The sequence below is a fragment of the Camarhynchus parvulus genome, chromosome 1, assembly GCF_901933205.1.
Source record: "Camarhynchus parvulus chromosome 1, STF_HiC, whole genome shotgun sequence".
NCBI classification, from domain to species: domain Eukaryota; kingdom Metazoa; phylum Chordata; class Aves; order Passeriformes; family Thraupidae; genus Camarhynchus; species Camarhynchus parvulus.
Genome location: NC_044571.1, coordinates 39093272 through 39121253, shown reverse-complemented (window position 1 = coordinate 39121253; position 27982 = coordinate 39093272). Strand labels below are relative to the sequence as shown.

General features: G+C 38.9%; 1 protein-coding gene across 8 annotated transcripts in view; it reads left to right on the top strand.

The window, feature by feature from the left end:
* PCCA (propionyl-CoA carboxylase subunit alpha) overlaps window positions 1-27982 on the top strand; it is a 271373-nt gene that overhangs the window by 216068 nt on the left and 27323 nt on the right. The window contains exon 23 of one of the 8 annotated variants that reach the window (XM_030945342.1): window positions 9114-9603. The exons of the other annotated variants lie outside the window; for them this stretch is intronic. Within the exon in view, the coding sequence (XP_030801202.1) occupies window positions 9114-9314 (201 nt within the window). The 3' untranslated portion in view covers window positions 9315-9603. Of the gene's footprint in view, window positions 1-9113; window positions 9604-27982 lie in introns of those variants that run through there. 8 annotated transcript variants of the gene reach the window in all.

The following is a 27982-nucleotide window of genomic DNA, read 5'->3' as shown; positions in this document are numbered from 1 at the left end:
GATAGTGTATTTATTAATAGCATTACCATAACAACAAGTAATCTGGTTGTGCTATATACTGTACAAAGAAAAAGGAAGCAAGATAGTACAAGATTCAGATTAATGTCTAAAACTCTTGCCCAAAAGCAAGAGTGCAGGAAATAAGGAAGCAGTCCTTTATGGGGTGTCTCCTGTGTGTAGGCACCTCATAGAAGTAGTTTTGTCAAAAATGTAGAATCACAGAATTGTTTAGGATGTAAAAGATCTCCAGGATGATCAGTTTCAACCATTAACCCAGCATTGTCAAATCCACTACTAAACCATGTCCCCAAGTGCTAAATCTATACATCCTTTAAATACCTTCAGAGACAGTGACTGCACCACTTTCCTGGGCAGCCTGTTCAATGTTTGACACCCTTTTCCATGAAGAAATTTTCCCAAATATCCAATCTAAACATCCCCTGGTGCAGCTTGAGGCAGTTTTCTCTCATCACTTGTTACCTGAGAGAGGAGACCAATCCCCACTTGGCTACAACCTCCTTTCAGGCATTTGGAAAGAGTATGAAAGTCCCCCCTGAACCTCCTTTTGTCCAGGCTAAACAACTCCAGCTCCTTCAGCTGCTCCTCACAGGACTTATTCTCTAGATGTAAAGATCATATAAAATAGATACATAAAATCTATAGAAAAACACTAAGATGTATACACAGAGCTTCTGCTTCAACCTCTGCAATTCAACGAACTGGATGTTTGACTACTCAGAAGACCAAAGTCCACCCTTCATTCCTGTCTTTCTAATTACCCTCCATTTTCTGTTGTGTCTTTTGTCTTTTTGTTTCACCTTCTGTTCTCTTACGTGAGAGGAATGTTTTTGGCTGGCCCACTGCTGGCCCCAGTCATTTGTTGGTTATTCAGGCCTCTCAGCAGGACTTCAGCAATGAAATACGTCTGGGCAGGCAGCCTTTAACACTAAGAAAGCTGCGAGTATATAGAGAAGTGCAGATTATTGTGCAAGCATTAAACGTATTCTAGACTGTGTGTAGAATTTGAAATAAAGAAGTTGTGTATGTTCAGATAATGAGCAGCCTGTGGCTCCATCACATCCCTGATGCCATTGTCTGCTCTGGGCTGCAGGCCATGCTTGACAGTGACGCTCTGCTGACCCAGTGGATCACTTTCCTCAAAACAGACGGTCCCTATCCTCTGCTCATCACTTACGCCGTTTCTTTGATCTTCTCTAATACCACAGCAGAAATATCAGCAGTTATTTTTTTCCCTCTGAGGAGCAATGGAAGAACAAATACATGACATACTGCTCAGTATATTACTTAACAATATAGGGGAACACAATATAGGAATCCACATGGAACAGGTTGGAATTACTCGGGCTTGAGAGTCAAGCCATCTTTAGGTGCTTTCTGAGTTTCCTAGCACTGTTTTCTTGATTCATGCATCTCTCTGGAGGTTTCACCATTACTGATGGCCAATGGAGTGCTTTTTGCCACCTTTGATTTACAAAACATTTGAAGTTTTGCGGTGGTAGCTTATGCTCATTTATGATTACTGTTAGCCTGTTGATACTACACGTCCTTTTCTTCAGCCTTTTTGCACACCAACTTAGAATAGTCCTGAGACCCACTACTGCAACCAGATCTACAAATTCCAGGTTGGGAATACTGGATTTATGAAAAGTAGTCTCTGTCAAGCCTTGACATACTTTTTAGCATAGCTGGCATATATTCTAGTGCAGTAGTAATCATAGTTAGTATTAACGAGTTCTGGGTTTTAGCTACTTCCAGATAGATTGGCAAAGGGAAATTCCATATGCAGTCGGGATTATTAGTTCTGTAACCTGTTCATGGCAGTCAGAAATGGAGAGCTTTACCTCAAAATCCTCAAAATCTTTGCCTTTGCTCCTGTTTTACTGTATTTTCTTATTTCAGTCATGTATCTAAGGTATTCTTAGGAGCTACAGACCAGTATACTAACTTTTCTCACTGCTGATTCTCCCTCTTCCTCCCTCTTGCCATGGCTTATCTGCTTTTGCTTCAACAGCAAACTTCCAACTTTTTGTCCCATTATTGAGGCTTACAAATTGTCCCAAAACCCTGCAGTCTGTGTATAATCTCATCAGCAGACAGCTTCCACCTCCTTTTCTCCTTCTCCCTGTGTTCTTATAAAGCTTTGGCTGTATGAGTCTGGTTCAGCTCACAATAGGAAATGTTTAACAACCTGCTTCTTTCACCCTTAGAAATCATTGCCGTTCTTAACAAGTCCTTTTCTTTCTTTATGCTTTTCTTTCTATATGCGACACTTCTGAAATGAGATACTGAAGGCTTATGCAGACTTTCAAACATTGGTTGAAGACCTGCAGAGGTTACAAAGGTGGTATTTATTGGAATATATAGAGTACTAACCACAAGAAAATAAATATAGACCAGTAAGTGTTTATTTTGCAGGCTAATGTCTTTTTTAATTTTTTTTTTTTACTCTTCCTATTCACAAGCCTTAAGATTAGGGTCCCTGCTGATCTAAAGGGAATTGTATTGTTGTATAGGTTTTATTTTCTTTTCATCCATTTTCAGAAGCACTATGAACCACAGTGCTTCTAGTAGTAGAACTATCATCAGTGGCATTTCAGTGGTGCAAAAGGTGTCAACAGAAAAAACATGCAGCTGTTTCTGAAAACAATAACTTCCTTTTGAACGTGGATGATGAGAAGCCTGAGACTGGCAGCAAGGTGCTGCAGTATTCTGCAGAAAGTGGGTAACACACAACAAGGATTTCCCTTGGGAAAGTAGCGACCATCATTAGGACTCAGTAGTGAGAATTGTTCCAGTTCATGAGGTGTGATTGATCAGGTGCAGTCACACAGCTGTGTATGCTGTTCACTTTTCAATTCTCTTATATATTATTTGCATGTTTTAAAGCAGAAGGTATAGTGAGTATATTAAAACTGTCCACTGGGGGCAAACTCAAAAACACCTGAGTGATCTAGAAATACCAGTGTTACCAAAAGCCATGTCCCTAAAATAAAGATGATCAGACTATTTTGGAAATCTTGCTCTGGATTCCTTTGGAAAGAGAAATAAGAAGGCACTTGGAGTTCTTTCTGAATTTTGCTCCTGTGACTCAAAAGAAACCAGAAGTGACAGAAGTTCCCACAGGACAACCTGTAGTCTTTGCTTGAGATCTCATTGAACAAGAGTTGCTGGTGCTAAGGTGAAGCTGAAGATGCATAGGTGTTTGTTGGATACCTAATTGACTGCTGCCAAATTTCCCTCAACTGGACTATGGATTTTGGATTTGTTTCCATAACAGAGCCAGTGCTCTTCAGAAGACTTGGGAAAACATAGCTATGGTACTTGTGGGTAGATGGACTTAGCTTTCCTTTGAATCAATTTGTCTGAAATTGATCAGCAGTTTATATAGTGTATGTGGGTACAAATTGGATAAGGAGCTGGGAATGGGGATTGAGAGGCAGAAATCTCCATTGCAAGCATTGTGTTCTTACAAAACCAGGATGGATGTAGGCTATTGCATTTAAATTCTAATGTTTTGCTTTTTCCTTATTCATTTTTTATCTTGGCATTTTCTCTGTTCTTAATTAGAGTTTTAATTTGCAGAAAAAAAAGTGATGATATCACAAGTAGGTCAGGATTTCCATTAATGTCCTTAATGTTGGTGGATTCTGCAGCGTGTGTGTGTATATTGGTCTTTGTTTATATGAGGCCCCTCATCCCTCAGAAATAAGCCATGGAAAAGTTAGGATTTTTGATTTTCCATACTTCTTCTGACAAGTTTCTTTCTTACTGAGCTCAGTAACACTTTAAGGACAAGGACTGAACTTGGTTGGTTAGCCTGTTACTTCTTGGAAGACAAGTGGGCACCTTACCCAAAGGTGTAACTCAAGTGATTTACTTTGGTAGACTATGATTTACCACTGAAATAATTATTAGTTGCTTAATTTGGGCAAAGAAGTGTTGGTAGATTTTTTTAAGCTGTATCAAGACTGTTACCTCATAGTGAAGATGAGCATTTTCCTTATGAAGATGTTTACTAAATATAAATGTAGCCCATGTTTTTGAACAGCCTTTTGATGTCTGCAACTTTGGCATATACCCAGGAACTGTTTAGGAGGTATTAATTTATAGGACTTCGATGCTTAACCAGGAATCTTAATGCAACAAAGGCATAATGAAGTTAGTAAAGCTAATTTAAGTCTCTGAATGTAAATTTTAAATGAAGTTTTTATTGATAATAAATATACTTTGTTTCTCATTAGTCTTCTAGCCTTCAGTGGTAATATCAGTAAAATAAACATGTTTTACAAAGATTTAACATTAAAAATGCTATTAATATGACCCTTGGTACACCAGCACAATTAGATTTCAAAGTGAGCATTTAGGATGTAACAGCGATTAATGACAACCATCGAAAACAATTTTGAACTCCATCAGTTTAACTCAGGAGGGTAAACTTAATATGATAATTTATCTAGTTGAATTGTATCAGCTTAGCAGGAAAGTATGCAAATATGTGACCCTTACCTAGAATCTAAATGGATGCTGTGCTGATAGATTTATCAGTTCCATTAAAGAACTTTAGGGAACTTTGGAATTTCAGCAATTGTTCCCTTGGAGGTTGAAAACCAAACCTGATCTCATACTGGGACCATTCTGGTCTGCATATTTCCATAATTTGCCTTTGCTACTAATATGACAGCAAGACGCAAATAACTGTTTCTAATAATATCAAATGGAGTTGTGGAGGACAGCATTTTAATGTAGTGAAAGACCTCCCCGTGGGGTTGTTATTGCCACTATAGAACAGCAGTTACACAGTTGCAACAATAGTCTCTTAATTGATTCGTTTAATTAGCAAGAGATGAAGCTTGTGCTGCATCTTGTCATCTGTTATCATGGGGGCGGCTAAAGAGAGAATCTCTACATTTGTCACTCCATATAGTCAGGTTTAAGCAGAGTAAAAGGCATTGCACCTATGGAGGTGAGCCTTGGTGAGAATGTTTTGTGAGTGTGCTTTCACTCATGTTTTCAGTGTGTGGACATGTCTGCCTTAAGAATCTGCATGGTCTCTGGGGGAGAATTTATGACAAAGCATTGTTTTACTGGGGAAAAATCTTAATCCAGCCATGCCAGGCATTTCTAACCTAAATATGCAAATCTAAGTATTATAGGAATGGTGGATTATTTGGGGCATCACTATGGTAGACTAGATTTACTTGGAAGAAATAGGGTCAGATTAGTGAAACCAGCCATCTGCCTTGGGATTGCTTTTTCATGGCATTTTTGTCTCCAGACTAGATAAACAAAGAGTTACACGAGCACATGGTCCATGGTAGGGAGCATGTGTAAAAGAGGGAGTTTTTTTGTCGTTGGTTTTCCCCAGAGTAGTTATGAATACAGATACAGTGCTTTGCTTGTTTCTGGGAGATGAAGTAATTTTTTACTGAGATCTATTTTATTTACATTTTAAGGGTATGTAAATAAATATACTTTAAAGACATGTAAATGTATTTGGAGCTTCAGTTTCATTTTTCTCTTCTCCTTGGCTTAGCTTTGTCTTCTGTTCAAGGTTATTCTTCCTTATGGAAGGAAATATTTCTAGAGGAGGACAAGCTTCTTGTTAAATGCTAATTAAGAAAATGAAGGTTAAGTTGGCATACTTCCATTGTCATAACACTGACCTAAAATAAGGGATCTCGTACTAATCTGAAATAAATTAGAGGGGGAGGCAAATAATTCTGTGCATGTGAAACACTTGAGATGTCTTCTCGTGGTCTGCTTTTTAAATGCCTGTGCTTTGGAGGTTTTTTGGTTTGTTTGTTTTTGATTTTCCACTTGTGTGCTGTAGTGTTGGACATGCTATCTAATTTTGGAATACAGTGGTCCTCTGTAGCAATATGCTGTCAGAGAAGGCATGTTTTTTAGGACAATTTAAGTGAATATTTAGCCCACTTATCATTAAAGATCCCATGGTAATTTCCACAATGTTCTGAGATTGCTTCATATTCTGAGAGTCTTGGCGGAAGTCCACTTTGTGTAATTACCTTCTGTCTGCACAAATCCCTATTGCAATTTTAGATCTGTTTGGTATTTTTCACTTCCTGTCCTAAATAGTGAAAATATTGCTACATACTGCTCATAATTACTGTGGGTTATAGCCTAGGTTCAGATAAGGAGATTATTAGTGAATTTTGTGTGCCCATTGTTAAAACAACAGAATATGTGACAAACAATGAGTAAACAGTAGGATATAACTTAAATCCACAAACAGATGGAATAACTCTTAATTTTTGACTGTTTCACTGCATCTTGTCTGTCTCTGAGCTAAAGTATCTCTACTGCTTGGACCATCATTGAGGGAAAGACCAACTCTCAGACCATGTCAGAGGTCAAACTTAACAGACTGCATGGTTCTTTCAAGCAGGTCAGAAACCAGTGTGGGGCACTAAGTGCTGTTGTCGTGCGCTCAGTTGACTTTTATGTGGATTTCATACGTTTTTGTTCCCACAGCTGAAACCCTTGATTGTGTTAAGATTTGTTTCTTAACTAAAACCGGTTTCAGTTCCTCCTTCTGCACTCTTTCATAAACTCCAGAATGTATGTTCAACCATGCTGTCTTTAAAATGGTCCACTTCTGTGTTGCCTCGTTTGATAGAATTTATTGCCTTCTACTTGAAGATAGTGCTTTCATCACTAAAACCTTGTATTAATTTGTTGTATGCCATGTCAAATCTTTTTTTTTTGATATTTCATTTCCTCTTTCTAGTAATCCTTTCTTTGTTTCTTCTGCCATATTTTTCTTCTCCATCTTTTCTCAGATTGCTTCTCTTGTGTATTTCCTGTATAAGATTCTTTTAGACATACTTGTATTTTGGGGTTTTTTAATTATTTTTTTCCTCTAGAAAGATATGTGGGTTGAGAAGAGAGATAATAGTATTAATCTGACATCAACTTTCATGTCTTTCTCTAAGTAGTATTTTGGAGAAGAATAAACTTTGAAAAAATTGCTATGCATCAGCAAGTCATATAGCTACTGGAGTTAACGTATAAGTATTAGAGATGGAGGTGGAATACCAGGAACTCTTGTAACACAAAAATTGTTCCTTTGTTTATTCATTTACTTCATAGCATGTAAGATCTATATTTTGAAGTGCTTAAAATTTTTCCCAGTGTTCATTTAAAGCTCTCTGCAAATAACAGGGGAATTTATCACGCAGGAACCCACAGTTTATTTCACTTTTTTTATGCAACTCAAGTTTCACATAAATTCTCTTCTGTGTAAAGTACATTGAAAATTATGTGAATGATGTTTTAACAAAGATTCTGTGCATCTCTGCTTATCTGAAGGACAGCAATCCATGCTGCTGCAAGCACTCACCTGGTACAAGCAGGCAGTCTCTATCTTTGTTTCATTCGTGCTATTTGGTATTTATAGTCCTTGCCCACAGCAGGGCAAAGGAGGGTGAAGGACAGAGCAGTGGTAGTAGGAAGCATCATGCTTTGTGTGACCATCTCCCAAGCACCAGTCTTATGGCTTGGAGAGGTGCCATGTTGGCAGGGTGCACAGGAAGTATTCGCAGAGCAAATTGTGTTATGAGCAGCAGAACCACAACAAGGTTCTTCCTGCATCCAATGGTGTTTGATCAGGGGAAGGGAGAGAGAAAAGGGAGGTCAGGGCAATGTGGATGAAAAGGAATGGCCCACACTATTGTAAGGACAGTGAAAACAAACTGCCCCTGTGCCAGAGACCTTCAGTGTATATGGCAGAGCAGTGCTGAGTGGGCCACAGGAATGTTCCATCAAGGCCAAAAAGCCCCGTGGGTAGGAAAGCTGTGGTAATGTCCTGTGTTTCCACTATAACTCCTACTGCTCCCTGCCTTAGAGCAGCTTCTCTTGACATGCCCTCAGAAGCAATTTTCACTTGCTGCTTTCTTTGACATCAGCTTTTATATGAGGAAAAACAAAGATGTTTGAGTTTTCAAATACTTACATTAGTGTTCTGTTACAAGTCTTTGGGCGTTCCTTGTTTTTTTTGTGAGGGTTTTCTGTTGTTTTGTTGTTTTTTTACTCCCTAGGTTTGTCTTTTAGTTATAAAGGAGCTGCAGGGAAGCCCTCCCTTAATCTTGCAAGTTCCAAGCCCACTGTTAACATTTAACAAATACTCAGCAAGCAGAACAGCCCAATGTGCTCGCTGTACCTAAGCCAGATCTGGACACTTCATCAAGAAGATCCCAGCTATGTTCTGACAGGCATTTGTTCCACAGCCTGATTTTGACACACTGACTGAGAACAAGAATACATGGTAATGGAAATAGCCTTGTTTATGGTATCAAATGGTGGCTTTTGTCGGGCACAAACTGGACTCAGGTGTCCTGTAAAGGAAAATAAAACTTTTGTTAAGTTACGAATCATCTCAAGATGCTAGAGAGGCAGTGAATTTCTCCACCCTTAAAATCATGATGCAGGCAAGATGAAAACACAGAATGTTAATGTTTCCTAATTTATCTTCAGTAGCCAAATAAAATTGCAGTGTTACACGTGGAGTAACTGTACAAACATGCTTACACTCAGAGAGGCCAGAGATGGCTCTTACAGAATGTTTGAGGTTGAAGCAAACCCCCCACTCCTTCAAAGCAGGGCCAGTGAAAGCAGGCTCATCAGGGCTGTGTCCAATTGGCTTTTAAATATCTCAATAAACTCCATATCCTGACAAGGTGTTCAGCAATTTGCAAATTCTTGGCTGTCCCCAGGGCACTGGGCAGTGACACAAAAGTGATGTAGATGAAGAAAAAGTCAGGACAAGCAATTCCAGGTCTGTGGTAATGCTAAGTGTAAAAGAGAATAATCATTCTTTGCCAGAGCTTGTGTGACTGCACTGAGAAGTATCCAGTTGAGGAGAGGTCAGAAGCTCCATTTCTAATGTGAAAAAGACTGAGCACTTGTGCGGGAGACACAGGTATATAGCAGAATGCAGGAGTGGTATTATATTTAGGAGGAGTTTTCAAAAGCCCATCACTGGATGATCCACCCTCAGTGGTTCATCTGCTGAGACTCTGCATTAGCAGTGGTGAATTTTGAGTCCGAGACTGATCCATTTGTATTCTTTTCAGGTGTCTGTCAGCGCTGCAGAAGCTCCTTCACCTTTGCACCAGTTCTTGAAGCATTTTTCAAACCCATGTGGTGTTTGGGGGGTTTCAGTTTTGGTCATGTGGCAGTTGGCACTAATTGGTTCCAAAACCATTTTCAGCATCATGAGACTGCTGGGAAGCCCCTCCAGCTGTAGAGGAAACAAACTGCTATTCTGCTTCTGATTTTGTTCTTGCTGGCTTGGTTTGTGGTTCACAAAGTCCGCTCCTGTTCTGCTAGAAATATATTTGAACTGGCATCAGTAACATGAGAGATGTAACAATTTACCTGGAGCACCTCATCTGGAAAAGGATTATTCTCCCTGACAAATGATCTTGTGTTGTTTGTGCAGCTCGAGTGCCTATGCTGGGTTGAGCAGTTAGCCTCAGATTACTGACAGCTACGTTGAAACTGGGCACTGGCTGCCAAAGAATTTGGATGTGCTAGGGCTGGAGAATAGGCACCCCAATAGCTTGGAGGTAGGGGAGCCTGAGCCAAGCTCACTTCCTTGGGCTTGGAGGGAGCAGGGTGGACTCTGTTACCATAGATTCCCTGCAGTGTCTTTCTGGGTAGTGAGGGAGGGAGGGACCGTGACAAGATGTATTAAGGCAACTACTTGAGGTTGCACTGGAGATATCAGGTTGTAGGAACTCATTTTCTGTATATAAATTTTGATGAGCAGAGTAAAAAAACATCTGAGATGGAAGTCAGGCTGAAGGCTGTGATTTCCACCAATTTTCATGTATGACAGTGTGAGATGTCTAGCATGAGCAAGTCAGATGCTTGGTTTTATACACAGACTGCAAACTGAACGGCATATATTAGTTTTTGGCTTCACTGCAGACTGTAATACTCTCCAGGCCATTGTGGCTTCTCAACAGCAGGAGACAGCAGCAGAGAAGTTCCCCTGCAGAAAAACTTTGTACAAATGCAGCTGCTTCCTAGGGAACTCACTGCCACAGGCACGCTCAGCGTTGACCTAAAAGCCTTTGGAGCGAACGTCGCTCTCTGGTGTCCGAACCTGAGCCACCTCTCAGTACCTGAAGGATTTGTCTGTGCCTGATAGCTCAGAGCTAGACCTCCAGGGCAGAGTAAGCCAGTGCTGTGCAGCCCTCCTGAGCTCAGCCTGGAAGTGCTCGTGTTTTGGTTTTGATCCATTTTTCATTTAGTGTCAGAATTTCCTTATGTAATATACAGCTAAAAGTGATTTTCAAGTACTTCGGCTGCGTTGTGTTTTTGTTCCCCACCCCCATGCTTTTATGTTTGAAGGCTCCATTAGTGTCCATAACAAAGAGAGAGTAACACAGATGGTAAACATTTTTACCACAGAACACCAGCAGTGAACACCATATCACTGATTTAGGAGTCTCCGCACTGTGCTTGCTCAGCTGTACATAATCACTCTCATTTCCTTCCCTTGGGTTTCTGGCCAGCTTGGGGAGACTTTCCTGATGTGCTCAGTGAAATCTCCCTGGCACGGCAGGGCTATTGCTCAGTTCTCACATGTGCCTCTTTGTGGAGCAAGAAGCTCCACACTGGAGCTGGGGTGAGCTTTTCTCTGGCATGTTCTCTGGTTTTCAGAAATGTATTTTCACCAAATGTACAAGGCTAAAATTAAAATTCTTTTGGGTGAGGACAATGTCTGCCCTAGCTGCCAGGCTGCCTTAGTGCATGTGAATGCCTCCCTGATATAAAAGATAATAAACCTTTGGGGACTGTGATTAGCCCTGCTAGGGTTTTGTGGGATAGTTGCCATGGTAGAAGCTAGTGAACATTTGGTACAAAGCAATAACATTCTTAAAGTTTCAATTTTCATTCTGGGAATGCTGATAGAAAGATGAATGCTATGAATAAGGGTTGTTGGTTCTCTGTAGTAGTTCAAATAAAACTATAAAAAAGTAATTTGGTTTGGTGCAGCATTTTACCAAGCCAACTAGCTGTGAGGTTCTTATGTTCTCTTCCTTTCTGCTTTTCTTTGTACAAACAAAATAGCAAACGTAGGCTCTGTCTATCAAAAATGCATGTAGCTTTTCTTTTGTACTTAGATGAGAGAGAGAAAGTCAAACTAAAATTTCACATTAGCATTCTGCTTGTAAAATAAAACAGTGTCCTGTGGGCCAGAGGAGTTGTTTTTTCTTTTTTTTTCCAAAACAAGCATGCACTACAGTCTGTATAGTAGTGGCCCATTTTGGTGACTTGTTTACTGGTGTGCCTTTCATATCCAAATTCTTGGCTACGGACAAAGCGTTCAAATACTTTTTGTCAGAAAAAGAAGAGGAAAATTGTCTGAAATTGGAGCCAAGTTCACATTCTCTGGAGTAGCATTTCAGCCTTTGGGAGGACCATCTAGTGCAGAGTGGCTGAAAACTTGAGCTAGGTTTGTTTGAACAATCTAAACTTTAAGAAGAGACAGCAAAACAAATACTTTTTAATTCTTGTGCTTTTTTATATTTACACTGGCACTGGTGTCTTCCTCAGATAAAACGTTTTGATATTAAGCAGTTCCTCTAATTTTACTGGGCTCTGTTTCTTTTTATGGTAACACACACTGTGCAGGAAGGTCATTATATGGGAGAAAAAAGCTGTCAGCATAAAAGAGAAAGTTAACATTGCACATGTCTTTGTTTATGGGGTTCTTGGAATGTGCTGTGACCTGAGCCAAATGATGGTTTAAACTGTTCTTTTTAATATGCTGGACAGCCCCTCCCTATGTTCTGCCAGTAACAGGTACTCCACCTTGCAAGTACAGATTGTAGAATTATCTGTGAACTCATCTCAAATGTTTCCTTTGTATGTTGCTAGTACTTGCTTTAGGGACCATTTAAATTTTTTGTTAAGGTTGGAATGTGGTTGCATTTAATTAACCCAACAGTGTGTGAGGACAACACTGACATTAATAATTGAAACATGTATTGGTCGCATATGCAAAATCAGTTGAGGTTTGTGCCTGATGACTGTATATCACAGGGAGCCTTGCAAACTTCATTGGTGATTTTTGTCTCATTTAGTATTGCATTAACATCTGTGGTACAAATGGCCATTTATCACATGGTAGTTTTGTTTGAATTCCAGAAGAAAGGTGAAAGAAAAGGCAGCTACTCTACATTTTTTTTTTACTTCCATCCCCCAACAAGTTTCATGTCTAAGGTTAAATGAGGGCAAAGGGGTAAAAACACTGAATAATTTTCAGGTTACATAAGCAGCAATAAATTTTTCAATTTTGTACCTTAATAAAAGAAGAATAAAACCATGTCTTTTCTGACCAAAACTGCTGCCTTTGGTTTCATCTTGAACTGAGGTTTCCTCGTAAAATGACATGAGGCTGATCAGATGTTAACCATCTTAGGGATTCCTGTTGAACCAGTCCTGCACCAGAGTGAGGAAGGAGCCCTGACTTGGAACATGAGAGATCAAATCAACAATTAAAGGATAATAGTGAATTGGGAAGGAAAGGGAAGATGACTAGCCAGGAAGGATTAGCCTGAGTCAGGAACAAATTTCCTGGAATTACTCAAGCAGGTGCTTAAAGGGAGGTGAGTTATTCTTCTAAGGAGTGATTTTTCAGGAGTGTTAACCAGCTACAAGCAGATCTGAGAGGCCATTGAGGAAAAAACTCCATTGGGGAAGAGAAGGATACTGCTTCATAGGGTCAGATAGAAAGCAGGGTACTCCTGAAAGATAATAAGATTTCTGCTTTTCCCTGTGAGATGCAGTGTGCATTGTTCTATGAAGGAGGTTAATGTGCTAGCCCACTGACCTTTTCTAGGGAGGAAAAAGAAGTGTTTAAGGAGCTAATATACATATTTTCAGTGTGATTTCTTTGTATAATATCAGTAGATATTAAAAGCGAGACTTACTGAAAGGAAAACAATTGGTATAAACTGTGGCAAGTTTCACAGGGATAAACCAGCATCTTTTTTTTAAACCAGCCAATGAGATTGTGAGGAAAAAGGCAGCACCTAAGTTCATAGCCTGTTCCTTGCTGCAGCTTCAGTAGGGAAGGGGGATAAAGACTTGTCTGAGAAAGTTTCACAGGCTCCATCCCTGGACTTTGATGTTGGGAAGGTGGAACCAGAGAAAGGGACAAATCAAACGTGGGCATGGGTGAGGTGAAAACTTTCAGTTTCTGCTCTGAATGGTTGGTGTACAAGCTGTCAGTGCAGTGTGAGCATTGTTTCATGAAATGGCTTGGCATTAGCAGATACTATAGCTACCCATGTTTAGATACTACAGCTACCTGTGTTTCTTTTTATTAAAATATTTCGGATCGATTTGGTGCGCTCAACTGTATGCACGCCTGCCTAGTGAATAAAAACAAGGATTTGGTTTTCTCATTTTCAATGTGTTTCATTACACTGGATTCCTTTACAAGCCAAGCTGGTATTTGTTTGGCTGAATTCATCTTGGAGTTGTATGGGAATGGACACCTCAAATGCTAATATCTGATTTTTATACACACTGTAACATCTACACTAGTTTTTGTGGGGATTAGGATTCTATGGGCAGTGGCTTTGTTCAGGAGCAATTAATTACATTAGTGTTCAGTAAACCTGAGAGTGTATATTTTACTATTTATCAAATATTTGTCAAGGGATTATCCATTAAACACTTCTTCCACGTAAAGAAAGAAAGAAAGCAGAGTTCATTTGGATGGCAGAGGTTTCACCTGATTGCTATCTTCTGGCCTCAATCTAAAGAGAAGGAGGGAGACCTGCAAATACCAAGCATTTAAAATTCCAGTGTATTTTATTGGACAAGGAAACTTTATGTTAAAAAAACATGTACTTTGAATGATTTCCAAAATATATTGTTGGATTCAAAGTTGTGAAATGTAATTGCTTTTACATCCTGACAGAGCCACAGGATCTGGAGTGGCTTAAGGATAGTGAAGATCGAAGGCCAGAATTTCAGAGGCAGCTTAGTCCCACTAAAATTAATGCATGTTAGGCACCTAAATGCCTTTGAAATCTGACTCTGAGCCCATAGTTTTTGTTGCTCTTAATACCTTGGACATTTCTTTATGCCAGCCCTTCGGTTCAACTCAAGGAACAGGAGAGGGATTTCCTGTGTCGGTCAGCAACGTGCTGTTTAGCACTGGAGCTAACCCCAAGCACAGGGCTGGGCAGTGCTGCTCTGGGACTCACTCTACATCAATATTACTGCAGTAGAAGTCAAAGTTTAATTGCTGATGCGACATTTGACTCCATTCTACAAATAAGTTCTGAAGTAAGGCGGATGTCAAAGAACAATTTCCCCTTCCCCCCCGCCACTTTTTCTTTTTCTCCTGGGTTTCAATGTTGCTCCCAAGACTTATTTTGAGAGGGTAATATATATCCCAGCAACATGGACATCACTGTTCAGAGCTCTTTGTGTAGTCATAGTTTTATGGATAATAATACTATGCTGTCTTTAAAGGAAGGAGCAGCCTTAGAGAATCAGGCTGGAAAATAGCTAAAAAGTGTAATTTCTTCCCCATCAAATTATAAACCTGTACTGTGCTTGCTGAAAGCACATAATGAGTAGAAAGTGAGCACTAATCTATTTGGCTCTGCCTGAACCTTCATATTTCTATTTATCTCAGTGGGAGTTTTTAATATTCTACTGATGTTATTTTATGTTTTGCTGACTTTCAGGTTGAGATATTGTCACTTAGAATCATGTTGACTGCCTGAATGCAAAATCAGACTTTGTGAGAATTAATAAAATCATTCTATTATGGACCTTGGAGATGGCATTAGCTGATATAAATAGTGTCTGAAAATGATGTAATGAGCTGGTTTTGCCATTATTTCAAGGTTCTTTTTTATACCCTTGAAAGGGTTTTGCAAAGGTATATGCATATTAAGGATCAGATTCTGCTCACATTACTGGGAGAGTATCTCTAATTGAGCTAAGCAACAGTGCTGAACGCATGAATGAAACTTCTTTCCAGTTGCTACTTCATTAATTGCAAATTACTTTTGCCTGGTCCTCAATTTGCCCTCTGATTTTCCCTGGGTGCCTGCCTCCTCCCTGCCACAGTTCCAGACTGTGGTTATTGAACATGCAGTGGCCTTGCAGCTGATTCAGTGAGGACTGCAAAAAAGTCCTCACTGGACTTTGTAAAGATGAGCAAACTTGGTGTAGAGTTTTGACACATAAGCTGCTCACTGTGGTGTTGAAGTGTAGAATGTGCAGTGGTGAGGAATACAATGTATGAACTAAGTAAACTGTAGCTCCTATTGGCTGTTCCATGCATGGCTGGAAAATGGCTTTTTAAAGTAACAGTAAAAATGTTTTGTTTATAACAAAGCTGGAAACACAAAAAAGGTAAAAATTAATTCAGCATTCTAAATTAAAAATACATTAAAATCTGCTATGTAAATACAACATTTAGTTATTTTGTAGTGGAACTTAACTGAATGATCTTGGAGAAATAATGGAAACCTGTTATTAATACCTACATCTTATCCATCAAGTTCCTTATTCACTTTGCTGCCAGATAATGAGTTGAAATTCAGGCTCAGATTTAAACGCTTGGTATAAATGAGGCATATTATGGGAGAGCTCGTGAATGAGATTCAGTTCCACTTGGAAGTGTGAAGACAAACAATGGAAAGACTTTCAGATAGGAAGAGTCCTGGGGAAACAACAGCTGACAACCACCTCATTCTCCCTTTGATTCAGTCTTGGTGAATTTTGAAGTGAAGCAATTTCAGGGGAACTGCAGAGTTTTATTATGGCTGTTTTTAAGATCACTCAAATCTGCAATTTCTCCAAATAACTTAGGAGGCTTTTAAAAAGATTTAGGAATGGAACCACTAAAGTTGTCCATTCTGAAAAGTGACCCCAAAATATCAACCTCTCCTGAGAGCTGGTAGAGAGGTTGCTGACGCATTTAAGGCCCTTAGAAAAGTGCTACAGTGACTGAGTCATCATGGCCTTATCCTTGAAAGCACCTAAAATACTGACATGCTTTTATGAACTGAGATCTGTATAGACATTTTTACCTTGGTCCATCATTTAGCTGCATTGGTTATTGCTTTTTTGCCTACTCAAAGCCTCTTTGAATGAACTCATGTAAAGAAAAAGAGGACAAATCCTCCAGTTCATGTACTGCTTTTCTCAGTAGTTTCTGTGTGACTGAGGATTCATAAATAATAGAATTATGAATGCCCAAGGAATCTTTCTTCATTTGTAACATTTTCTATTCAGAGCACTTCAATTCCATAGCAAGTCTGTAAAATCTCCAGCAATTATGAGTTTAGACTCTAGTTTTCTCACCAGAGAGAATCCTTCTCCAAGTTCTCCAGTGGTTGCCACAGGTACAAATTTTACAAGTGTGTGTCATTTTTCCATCTTCTTGCTGCTATGTCCTTGTGGTAGAGGCAATAACATGGCTAAAGGCAAGTTGACATCTCCCAGTAGTAAGACAAATTATTAAAGAGTGGATTCTTTATTCTTCAAAAGTCAGGACTGTGGCATTGAATAAGTCCCCCAAATTTCAGCTTAGGATGGCAGGAATACAAATTATTTATATGCAGCACAGATAAATTAAGGCTGATTGGTGGTGGCAGACTTCAAATGGGAGGCATCCAGACCACTTCTATAGACAAGAAAGTATTTCTCTGGAGGCTAAAAAAACCCACTGAAAGTTCTTATATGTGCTTTAAAAATTCTTTGTAGGTGTTTCTGGAAGGTGAAGTTGGTTGAAGCGTGGTGCTAATAACACCAAGGTTGTGGGTTCAATCACCCCATGAGGGTTGGACTTAATGATCCCTATGAGCTCCTTCCAACTCAGAATATTCTGTGATTATGTGAAATGCAAAAATATGATATGCAATAGAAATATATTGTCAGATGGATACATTTGATGTCTAAGAAATGGAGAAGATTTATTCAATATTCTTAGTGCTTGATCATCGCTCGTACATGTGCCAGGTTGTACTTGAAATCACAAGGCAGAACAAATTGAGAAAATGTGTCTGCTCAAAGAAAAGTGGCTTTTTTGCATGAAAAAAGGCTAGGCCTGCTCCTTAGGTAAGAAATTAGTCAGGAATTGTGTATTTTTGTGATTACATTTTCGGATGTGATAGATTCCTCTTGCATGCATGCAAATCAGTGGGAATTGCAAATTCTTCCATCTTTCAGGAATCAGGGTATTATAGTTCTCCGTTGTCTCTTAGTTGAAGTAAAATATTTCTCTCAGTAGAGAACTCTTAAAACCTTTTCTAATATGATTTTTTCTACAGCTTTCCAGTGACATCTTTACTACGCAGGCATGCATGGTGGCCCACTGGGAGTTTCAGTTCACTTCTGATTATTTCCCAGGCTTTGGCCAGGGAATTTCTCAGGCTCAGACAGTTCTGAGCAGTCGTTTCAGAGCACTCCTCTTCTTCACTGCACATCAGTGCCAGATTTTCAAAGATGCAAATACAGCACACTGTGTGACAGTTCTGTCTCTGCAGCCCAAATGCATGTATTTGAAAAGGCAATTCTCTGTGTCTGATTTTGAAACTTCCAATGATACTACAGTGATGCTATAGAGACAAATTAGTTCTTTCAACAACAGAGAGGGAGAGAGATTAATGTTTTAATCAGAAGAACAAAGAAAAAACACATGTATTCATCAGTAACAGGGTTAATGGGGAGAATTTACTCTTTTAATTAAAAAAGTGAAAAATTAAGCCTTACTGTTAGCTTGTTTCTGTTTCAGATTATCTGTTTGCATCATTACTTATTAATCAATACTGTGTTTCCGTGCAGAAGGAACTTATTTATTGTATTGATATAACTTTGCCTGAAGAACAGAGTGGCTGCTTACAGTGCAGTGATATTGAAGTAGTTTGAGTTATAAATATTTTTAATGATCCTGTTGTTGATGGATGGATTTTTCCTCTCGGCAAAGGTGAAGGCTTACCCAAGTAGCTTAAGAGAACAATTTGAGTGTCAGTTTCACAAGTGAAAAAAATCCAAAAAGGAAAAGGAAGCAATTCATTCACAACGGGACATGGTGCAGAGGAGGATAACCTGCCTTCAAAGATTTTTGTTTCGAGTATTATAATGTTTAATAAATAGTTTACTTCAAAGGGCTTTGCTGGAGAAAAAAAATAAAATAAGCAGCTTTCCTGCTATTCTTGTTCACTGGTCCAGTGTTGCTATAAGTAGCTCATATCCTGTCCTCTGTGGTCTCAGGTGGTTAGCTTTTGTTTGAGAAACTGAAGCTTCAACCGAAAGAGCTGTGCCTACCAGTTAAATTATTAGGTAGTTGACAATATGTCTTGAAAATCAATGGAACTCATTGTGGAACTTGGCGGGGTGACTTTGGCAGGGGAGGAGGGGACTCAGTATTATTTTGGGTGATGAGCAAGGCAACAGGTCAGATCATGTAAAAATAGAAGTTGCTAAGAAAGGCATCCAAAGTAGGTTCATCACTTTCATCTGCCCCCATCACACACTTTTTTTTGAGCATTGTTAAACTTTCGTAGAGTACAAGATATATTGAGAGGTCATTTGATCTGTTCTCAGTGTCATGATTGGCTATAACAAAACCCATTCTTATTTGAAGTTTTTTTTTACATGTTTTGTATCCATTTCAGTATTTCTGTATTGTTTTATTTCTGCTAAATGTTGTACTTTGTGTTTTTGTTTCATCAAGTAAAGAAATGACTCAAGGTTTAAAGGAAAAGGCATGGATATTTCCCTAATAATAATAATAATCATCATCATCTTAGGCTTTCTAGTTCTGGGCGTATGACCTAAGCTGCTGTTTTCTTCCATTGTTTTTAATTCTGAGTTGTTTTAAATCATTTGAGGGAGTACTAGTATGTTGCTGTCATTGTTCTAAAGACTCATGGGGATGAGGCACTTGCCCAGTGATTCAGAGACACATTCTCTGGCCCAGATTTCAATGTCTTCCCTATGAAATATCCTGTATTTCCAGCCATGACAACTCCAAGCCAATGAAACGAGAAATACTCTCCTCCTGTGATTTTTGTGAGGAATAAGTTTTTGTCACTAAGGATTGATAGGGAAGGAGGAGAACTCTGAGTTCTCCTCAGGACAAACAAATTCTCCAGGAACAAGATACCGTAATCACCTGTAAGAAGAGCTTCAGACAGGCAAACCACAGCCTTTCTCCAAGACCAAGTACGTAAGGTATAACACTGAGCTGTCTCTAAGTCTGTTTTTCTATTCAGTAATGTGTGATCTACAGTAACATCCTTAGTTAATCCATCTGGAGGAAAGTTGGTTTTATGAAATAATCCACACACAGAAAAAAGTGATTCTGAGGATATTTTATATTTCACCCCTGATTCTTTTGGGTCTTTATTATTGGCTGTCATCATCTGATGACTGTGAAATAATTAGTCCTCAGAACATCTTGAGTAAATGTAATTGCTTCAAATCAGCCCTTGTTCAACTTACAGCTAATGAATAACTATTACAGACTAATCAGTGCTATAATGGTAATTAGTTAAGCGGGTAAAATAACTGGAAATTAAAATGATTAAACTTGCCTTTTTAGTAATCCATGTTGATCTGTGAGCAAATGATGAATCAGAAATCATATAGGGTTCACTTGTGTATTTATGTCACTTGGACAAATCCTCTGCACTTCAGACAGTAGTTTGGAGGGAGAGGATGTGCACTGTGGTGGTGTCCAGAGCTGCCAAAAAGTCCGAGGATTGTGCCTTGTATCACCAGGGGCCCTTTCAGCCCTGTTCTCCTTCACCACCTGTGCACGTGCTCATATTCTGCCAAGTTCCTGTCCCACTCCTGCAGGCTCTTCCTTACTCAAAAACTTAGTTGAAGTTTTGGGTGTGTACCATGTGGATGAACCCTTATCTGCTGCCTGCACAGTCCTGGGTCCTTTCCACATCTCCAGGTCCAGAAATGGCTTCATCTAGATAAACTGCCTGTAGAAAATTAAGAACCTTTTGTCTTAAGCAAACTCAAGATCACAGTGCAGATTATGAAGACAATGCCATGGACACAAGATGTGAAACTTCTTCCCAACCATCCACCAGCAAATGTATGACTTGCCTCATTTTTATTTTTTTACAGAAGAGCCTTTTGTAAAGGTCCCACTATGAAAAAAGCCATATACCTGTGATTTCTTTTCAAGTAGAGTGTAGCTCTGTTTTTCTGTCCTGTGATCTTTTGCTACTGTTTCCTGGCTAAGGGACAGCATTTTTCAGAACTGAAAAAAGTAACAGTCTGATTTTGCCCTGTGGTTTTCTAGAGCAACATGCAGAAGCCAGAGGGATACCTTAAAGCATCCCAAATAGCAGACACTTGAACTTCACCCCTAAAGCTGAGATGTTGCAGAAAGTTTCTCTTCAAGTCTGGAATTTACTGGGTGCATTACTGGCAGAATTTCTTTTTACTGTGTGATGTACTATCTAATACCTTAACTGAATAACAAAACTTCCTTTAGAATGCCTTTCAAATGTATGAGAACAAGAGAAAGCCTTGTTTTGTTCCATGTTTCATGTTGCTGATCATAATAAACTCCCTTCCAGTTAACCCCTCGTGCTCAATACATTCTTTCCTGTGCAAGAGGAAGACTCACAGCTGTAAGATAAAAGGTTTTATAACCTCAAAACAGAAATAGATTCTTACATTTACTTATGTAAATGTATAAATATAATTTGTACATACACACTGTGGACTTCTATGCTTATGTTATAAATAATGTTGTTTATTCAGATTGAATTTAGGTAAAAAGGAAACAGTTTAATGTAGAAATGAATGGATCAGATGATGTTTGCACTTTGTGTGTTCAGGTAATATGGTTCTACATGTGATAAAGGAGCTTAATTAGTTTCCCTCCTCCCCTCCCATCTGTAACTTTGTTGACATGAATGTTAAATGAATTAATGAAATTATGAAGCCAATTAATAACTGGTATTTCAAATATAAAAGTCAAACGTTGGGAAGATAAGGCTGGGAGGAATGGAAACAAAAAGAAAAACCAGCAAAGATAAAATATTCTTTGGTGGTGGTTGTTGACTCCTAGACTAAATTGCCTTACTGCCCCCATTGTCAAACATTCAGTTTTGTGGACTCCAGCGGTTACAATGGCTCTCTGCATTTTACATATGCTATATTGAGTATTGTTTGTCATCATGGGAACCTGAAAGTGAATTATGCTAATTTCTCTTCTACTTGTGGTTTAATATTACACAGGAAACAATATAAAGCATAGATTGTTAATTGCAGTTCAGGTTTGTATTTATTCTGTCAAGCTAGATATAGCATTTGTTCTGTTTTTGTAAGAATTGTGGGAGATTATGGTTGTCATAAGGATGTTTTTATGAAACACAGGCAAAAGGGAGAAAGTATGGGTGACATACTGGCTTGCTCTATTTTTTGCAAGCAAATAGCAAACCAATGATAGATGTAATATATGAGCAGGTTGGTTTTGTTTTTTTTTTAAAGGAAAAGAGCTACTCTAGATTTTCAGGAATTCACAGTTTTTTTCAAGGAAGGCAACTTAAGTCTTAGAACGTATGTGTAAAAAAAGCTGTTTTGTTGTAGAAGTTGTAGTTGATTTCTGAAAGATGTGAGCAGTAAAGATTGTTTATATTTTAAACACTATTCTCTCTCTCTCTCACCATAAATATATATAAATGTTCCAATGTTATTCTAAGCATTCTGGTTTTGTTTTCCTGGCTCTTATGCAAAGAATATCTGAATATTAAATCAGTAGTAAGTATGTGCTAAGTGTGCTGTGGAACTAAGCTTTTCTTCAGTGTACTTCCTAGAATTTTCTATAAGTAAAAGCAGGATTGCTCAGTATGTATAAAGGTTGAAGAAGTGGCTAGAAAGAAGTGATAACTTGGTAGCTGGGAAAATGCTGCATCATAACTTCAGAGTGGTACAAGCCAGGTTGAGTTACTCTAGGGAAAATGGGCACTGCCTTAAAAAGATTAAAAGCTGAAGGATTGTGGGAGTTCAAATATATGGTCTGTAAGGGAGAAAGAGCAACCAGAAAACCAGCTCCCACTGAAAGGGGAGCTTATCCTACCCTTATCTCTAATGTGTTCTGAAATCTTCTTTCCTCACATTTTACTTTAAGTAGCTGTAAACAAAATGACTTTGCCAAAGTCTCTATTTTTAGTTGATTTTAAAGTTAATAGAGTTGTTTTGTCACTCTCATTGACATTAGCTTTGTTTTCAATGTATGTAATACAACTTAAAATGAATCTTAGCTTACGTTAACTGATATTACATTCATGCATTCTTTTCTAAATGAAAAATGCTGTCTTTGGATGCCCTCCCTAGAACGAAACATTTCTTTCTTACTCTGTTTTGAAAAAAACAAATTGAAATTTTTGCAGTGTGCCCTTCAAAATACAGATTTGTCTTTCACATGATACTCATATGATGCTCAAGAGCTCAAACATAAATATTTTTCAAGAAATGCTGAGAGTCTCTAACATTTCTTTCTTGAGGTTTCCTTTTTTTCTGTTGGCTACTTCATGTGGCATAACCTTGTCAGATGTTGAGTGTGCAGTGGTGTTGCCTGGTAATTTTTCAGATTGTTACTGTACTGGTGCTGCCTGTGAATTCCAGATTCTCCTTATATGAAACCCAAAAGAAGCAGTAAAAAGACAAGACTCAGCTTTCACTTCAGTTACAATTCAGTCACACACCAGAAAACTCACATTTCTGGTATTGATTGTGTTCATTTACCACAGCAAAGTGCATTCATTGATAACTACCTGCTGGTATTGAATCAATTGTATGTGAAACACGGGGCATTATTGTCAGGTAGGGTAAATAATATTGATTCTATTTTAAAATGAATACAGCATAGGAGAAATTAATTTGATTCTATCAAGTCATTAAATTATGCTCTATCAAATATATAAACAGTGCAGATCATGCAATATGATATCATAAGGCAAGTTTTAGCTGCAAGTTTTAGCAAGATTTCCCCTCCATAACTGCAGCAGAGACATTTTAGTTTTGTTTTGTATTAAAGGGGGAAGAGAAATCCAATGCCTGTAATCGATCTTAAGGTAGGATCCCAACTGGTGCCAAGTCCTCTGACACTCCTTAAGTGGAACTACAGTCTTAACTGACTGCAGTAAGCCTGGCCCTTGGTCATGCTGTAGGTCAGCAGACTTTGAAGCTTCAAATATCATTGTGACTATGGACTCTGCTGTCAAAAGTCCTTATCTTCCAAAATTAGCAAATAATCAGAAAGGGGCAAAGGGAGTTGTGTTGATTGATCATCTTTGAAGCCATTGGCTCCATGAAGGAATAGCAAGGAAGGACAATAAGCTCAACTACCACAAACATGAGTCAACCCATAGATGGCTTTGGATTGCTCTTGCATCTATTCCCTTATGACAATGAACTGTCTTACAGAAAACGTGTTAAACAGCAGCAGCTAAAGCACTGAAACTGTGAAACACAGCACCCTTTTTTGCATTACAGGTGACCATACAACTGAGACTTAGTCACTGATCATGTGCCTCAAACATTGTCTTCATAATCTGCACTGTGATCTTGAAGTCTTCATATATGAGCAAGTAAGTTATTGATTATCACATTCCATATGAGGAGAGTAGGAGGCACTGAATTCTACCTTGTCTCATTGCAGATACTTAGTAACAAAAAACTTGCAACCAAGCTGTAGCTGTTTGAACAGGTATCTAGAATTCCAGTTTGGAAACAGAAGTAAGTCAAAAGAGCTGGAGGAATAAAATAAATTGTCTGTAAATGAAAAAGGGGCAGAGGATGTGAGCCATGTGACTTGCAATTGGTGGATACAATTTCATCATGAGTGAAATTTGTCTGTAGAAAGTAATCCATAAAGAAATGAAGGTAGATAGATAATTGTCACTAATCAGTGTTACAGAAATCAACAAAAGCATCTGTGTGATACACTTTGACAACAGTGTCTCAGTATCATGTATACAGATGTCTTTAAGCATCAGGCTTAAAGGTTCAGAGCAGTTCAAGTGCCTATTTTGCCACCTACAGCAAAATTCAAGTACAGTTTATGTGTCTGAGTCCAAGAAAGTGATCCAGGAGGTTTAGGATACAGTAACCTTCTGAGTGTCCTCAGGACACCTAAAATAGGTTTCACAGCTGTCTAACTAAAGGTACCTGTGTCTTCTCAGCAACCCTGCTCTGCAGAACTGGATATCAAATCACTTATCCTCCCTGTGCTGCTGAAACAAAGTACTTGAGTGCAGCTCAAGTCTCCTGGGAGAACAGTCTTTGGAAAACATCTAGCATGGGTGGGCAGAATTGAGTTCAACCCAAAGCCCAGCAGCTGTGGCCACACTGATGAAAATTCATAGCAGTAAAAGGTAGAGGTGGTCACTTTTTGCAGCTCCCCTTGCTGCTGAGAGCACTTGCCTGCAAGACTGGGGGTGGAAGTTCTGTGCTAAGTTCCATGTGACAGAATTAAAATTTACTCCATGCCTGCAATATGTTGTAATTTCCAAGCCTTAGAGAGATAGAGGGAGAAACCCTGTGCTTGAGACATTCTATGGGGAAAGCAAATTTTGATCCCCATTTTCAGAACCATTTTCCCATGTCAGACCAGGTAGCTGGGCAGAATGCAGTTTTCTCCTCTTCCCAGCTGAGTTCCTTAGCCTTTAAGCCACATAACTAGTTTTGTTCTTCCCTTGTCCCATTTGTCCACTCAGGAATGGATAACTGCCTGCCTTACACAGCAGCAGTGGTCTTCTTTGAGCGCCTTGTAGTCAAATTTGTAAATATTTTTATTATTGAGTCCATTTTGAAGTATAGAGTGCTGAGCTGCTTGACTGCCCTTTCACCACTCTGCTTGGTGTGTTGCAGTTTTCATCTGCTGATGAAAGCACCCCTTTATTAGCCAGACCAGTATTGCATTGTCAGCCAAATTTCAGCCATGTTGGATATAGTTAAAATTTAAAGAAAAGAAAAAATTTTGCAATGTGTCTCACTTAAAAAATTTATTAGTGAATAATGTTAGAAGAGTGATCTGTTAAACTTTGATCTTATCTCACTGTGAAATGTCCCCAGTTCTATTTCTTTGCAGATTTGACAGACAAACTGGGAAGCTTTAAAACTTCCAGATAACCTGCATGTTTCCTCCTAAAATTATACTGAGTAGTGAGAGTATTGTGATGGATAAAACCAGTGCTAATTATTTCTAGTCCTAAAACCCTTTCCTTCTCTTCATCCTCACGTTACTCTACACAGCAAAACTCAGGAATTTCTCTTTCTCAGCAGCATTCTTTGTTGTTCTGAGTTCCTTTTCCTGTTCCCAGACTAGGTTTATATAATTATTGATACACAGACTCACTCCTGTTGCTATTTATGCCAAGTGTGATGAACTGGTGTGTAGAAAATAGATGTCTAATTATGGATGTGTTACCCTACCTGTATTATTGCCACTAAAATTCTTTCCAGTTGACTGGTTTTTGCCTTGTGGTTAGTGGATCATTCCTAGTCTTCTCCCAGAGCAGAGAAATTCACTGATTAGCAACAGACTTAAGAAGTTCAGATGTCTTGTGAATAGTGCTTTTGTTTTGGTTTGTTTTTTTTTAAGCAAAGAAGGGCAGTTAAAAAAAACACAACAAAGTTTTCTAGTGATTAAAATAAGTGCACTGCAAGTTGCATTTCACCTTTTAAACCAGCTGAGATATTAGTCTGATGACCCTGGAAAACAGCTTTTGCATCCAAATCAGTGGTAGCTCCAAGTGTAGTACTCCAGATCTAGTGTAGGTTGTCTGAGCAATCATTCTGTTGGATTACACTCAGAAGAATGCTGGTATGAGGAATAAACATCATTTAGATGCATAATTAGATAGGACGGAATGTGTAAAATCTGGGCACCCTGGTCTGGTGGGAGGAATCTCTGCCCATGGCAGGGGGCCAAAACTAGATGATCTGTAAGGTCCCTTTTAAACCAAACCATTCTGTGATTCAATGAAAATGAATCTCTAAAAGAAATCCTACAATGGCAATTGCAAATATATTTCCCATGGTCTTAAGAAAAAAGATTGCTCAGTGAAGTGGAGAACTGGTAAAATATTTATTCAAAGTCCATTATCTTTGAGTTTGCTTTGCATTTCAGGAAATATTCCTAGCTTTCTTTCTGACTGTTTTCATTAGCAGGATAGTCAGAGAGTTTCACATGTTATGTAAAGGATTGTGTCAGTAACAGAGATGAAATATGGAGATCAGTATGTGATCAGTATGTGAATGCTTCACAAAGACTCAGTTTAATTAAAAAATTGAACACTGAATCACTTTAACCAAGAATTTCATAATGTTACTGTGAGGACAAAATCAATTATGGTTAAATCAATTATGAAGTAATGGCCAAAGCTCACACAATATAATAACTTTGGTGGGAGCAGCTATGAGTTATTAACTGAGGTGCTCTAGTCCAGCTGTAGTTTGGATGATTGCCTTTCACTGCCCTGTCAAGCATATTTCACAGGATCACAGAATCTTTAGGGTTGGATGGGACCTCTGGGGATCATTTGATCCAACCCCCCAACAAGTCAGGGTCACACGTAGCAGGTGACGCAGGAATATGTCCAGGGGGGTTTGCAATGTCTCCAGAGAGGAAGACCCCACAGCCCCCTGGGCAGCCTGTCCCAGTGCTCTGCCACCCTCAGTGGGAAGTTCTCCATGTCAGGGTATTGCATACAGCATCATTCAGCACTTCATCCCCAGTCCCAAGTCCACTGGACAATGTTGCTGCTTACTGATAAATGAGTTCCAGGACTCACTTCTTACAGGAGTGTTAAGGGTTTGGGCTAAGACAGCTCAAAAGTTGTTTAATCATAGAATCATGTAATAGTTTGATTGGAAGGAACCTTAAACAGCATCTCATTCCAACCCTCCTGCTGTGGGCAGGGACACTTTCCACTAGACCACATTTGCTCAATATCCTGTCTAACCTGGCCTGGAACACTGCGAGGGATGGGGCATCTGCAGCCTTTCTCAGCAGCCTGTTCCAGTGTCCCACCAACCTCACAGTAAAGAATTTCTTCCTAATATCTTATTTAAATTTACCCTCTTTCAGTTTAAAGGCATCAATCACCCTTTCTCATGTCACTAGAGGCCCTTGTAAAAAGTCCCTCTCCAGCTCTCTCATAGACCCACTTATGTAGTGGAAGGCTGCTCCAAGGTAGAAGTGGCCCCTAGAGAAGAACTGGGCTCTGTTCTCCAGACTTTTGTGGCACATTTGGACCTGAAGAAGGAAGTGTCTGTATTATGTGGTACTGAGGAGGTACAGCAACAGACCAAGCAAAGCTCCAAATGTGTGTTTTGAACCAGGAAGGAAGATAGAATACAAGTACCTTCACTGCAAAGTGACACATGATCATGGATTTGTATTGCCAGATTGGATTTAGGTGCTTCAATTTTGCTTCAGTGTCCTACTTTAGGTATGTAAGTCTTTTTGAACCTAGCCCTTAGATAGCAGCAAATGTTGTCATGGAAGGTTTGAATTACAAAAGCACTAGTCTGTGACATAAAAGAGCATTTTAAGTCCTGCATGAACAGTTCTGCCAGTAATCATGGACGCAACAGCATGTATTTCAAAATGACAAAGGTTAGAGAATGTGCATCTATTGCTAATGTATGTATCCTTCCTAAGGCCATGAAACAATCATTGGAAATTTAATGGTAGGAAACAGGTATCACACCAGTGCTGTGCTATGGCTGAGACTTTCATGATGATTTAGTATCCAGTATAATTCAAAAACCATAACTAAACCCTGTTTTATTGCCTATAATAAAATCTATAGATTTTGGGTGGATTTTCATTGTCTTACTGTCACTCGTTTACTTTTTTGCATCTGAAATGAAAATGTAATTTTTTTAAACTGTGGAATGAAAAAGTTGA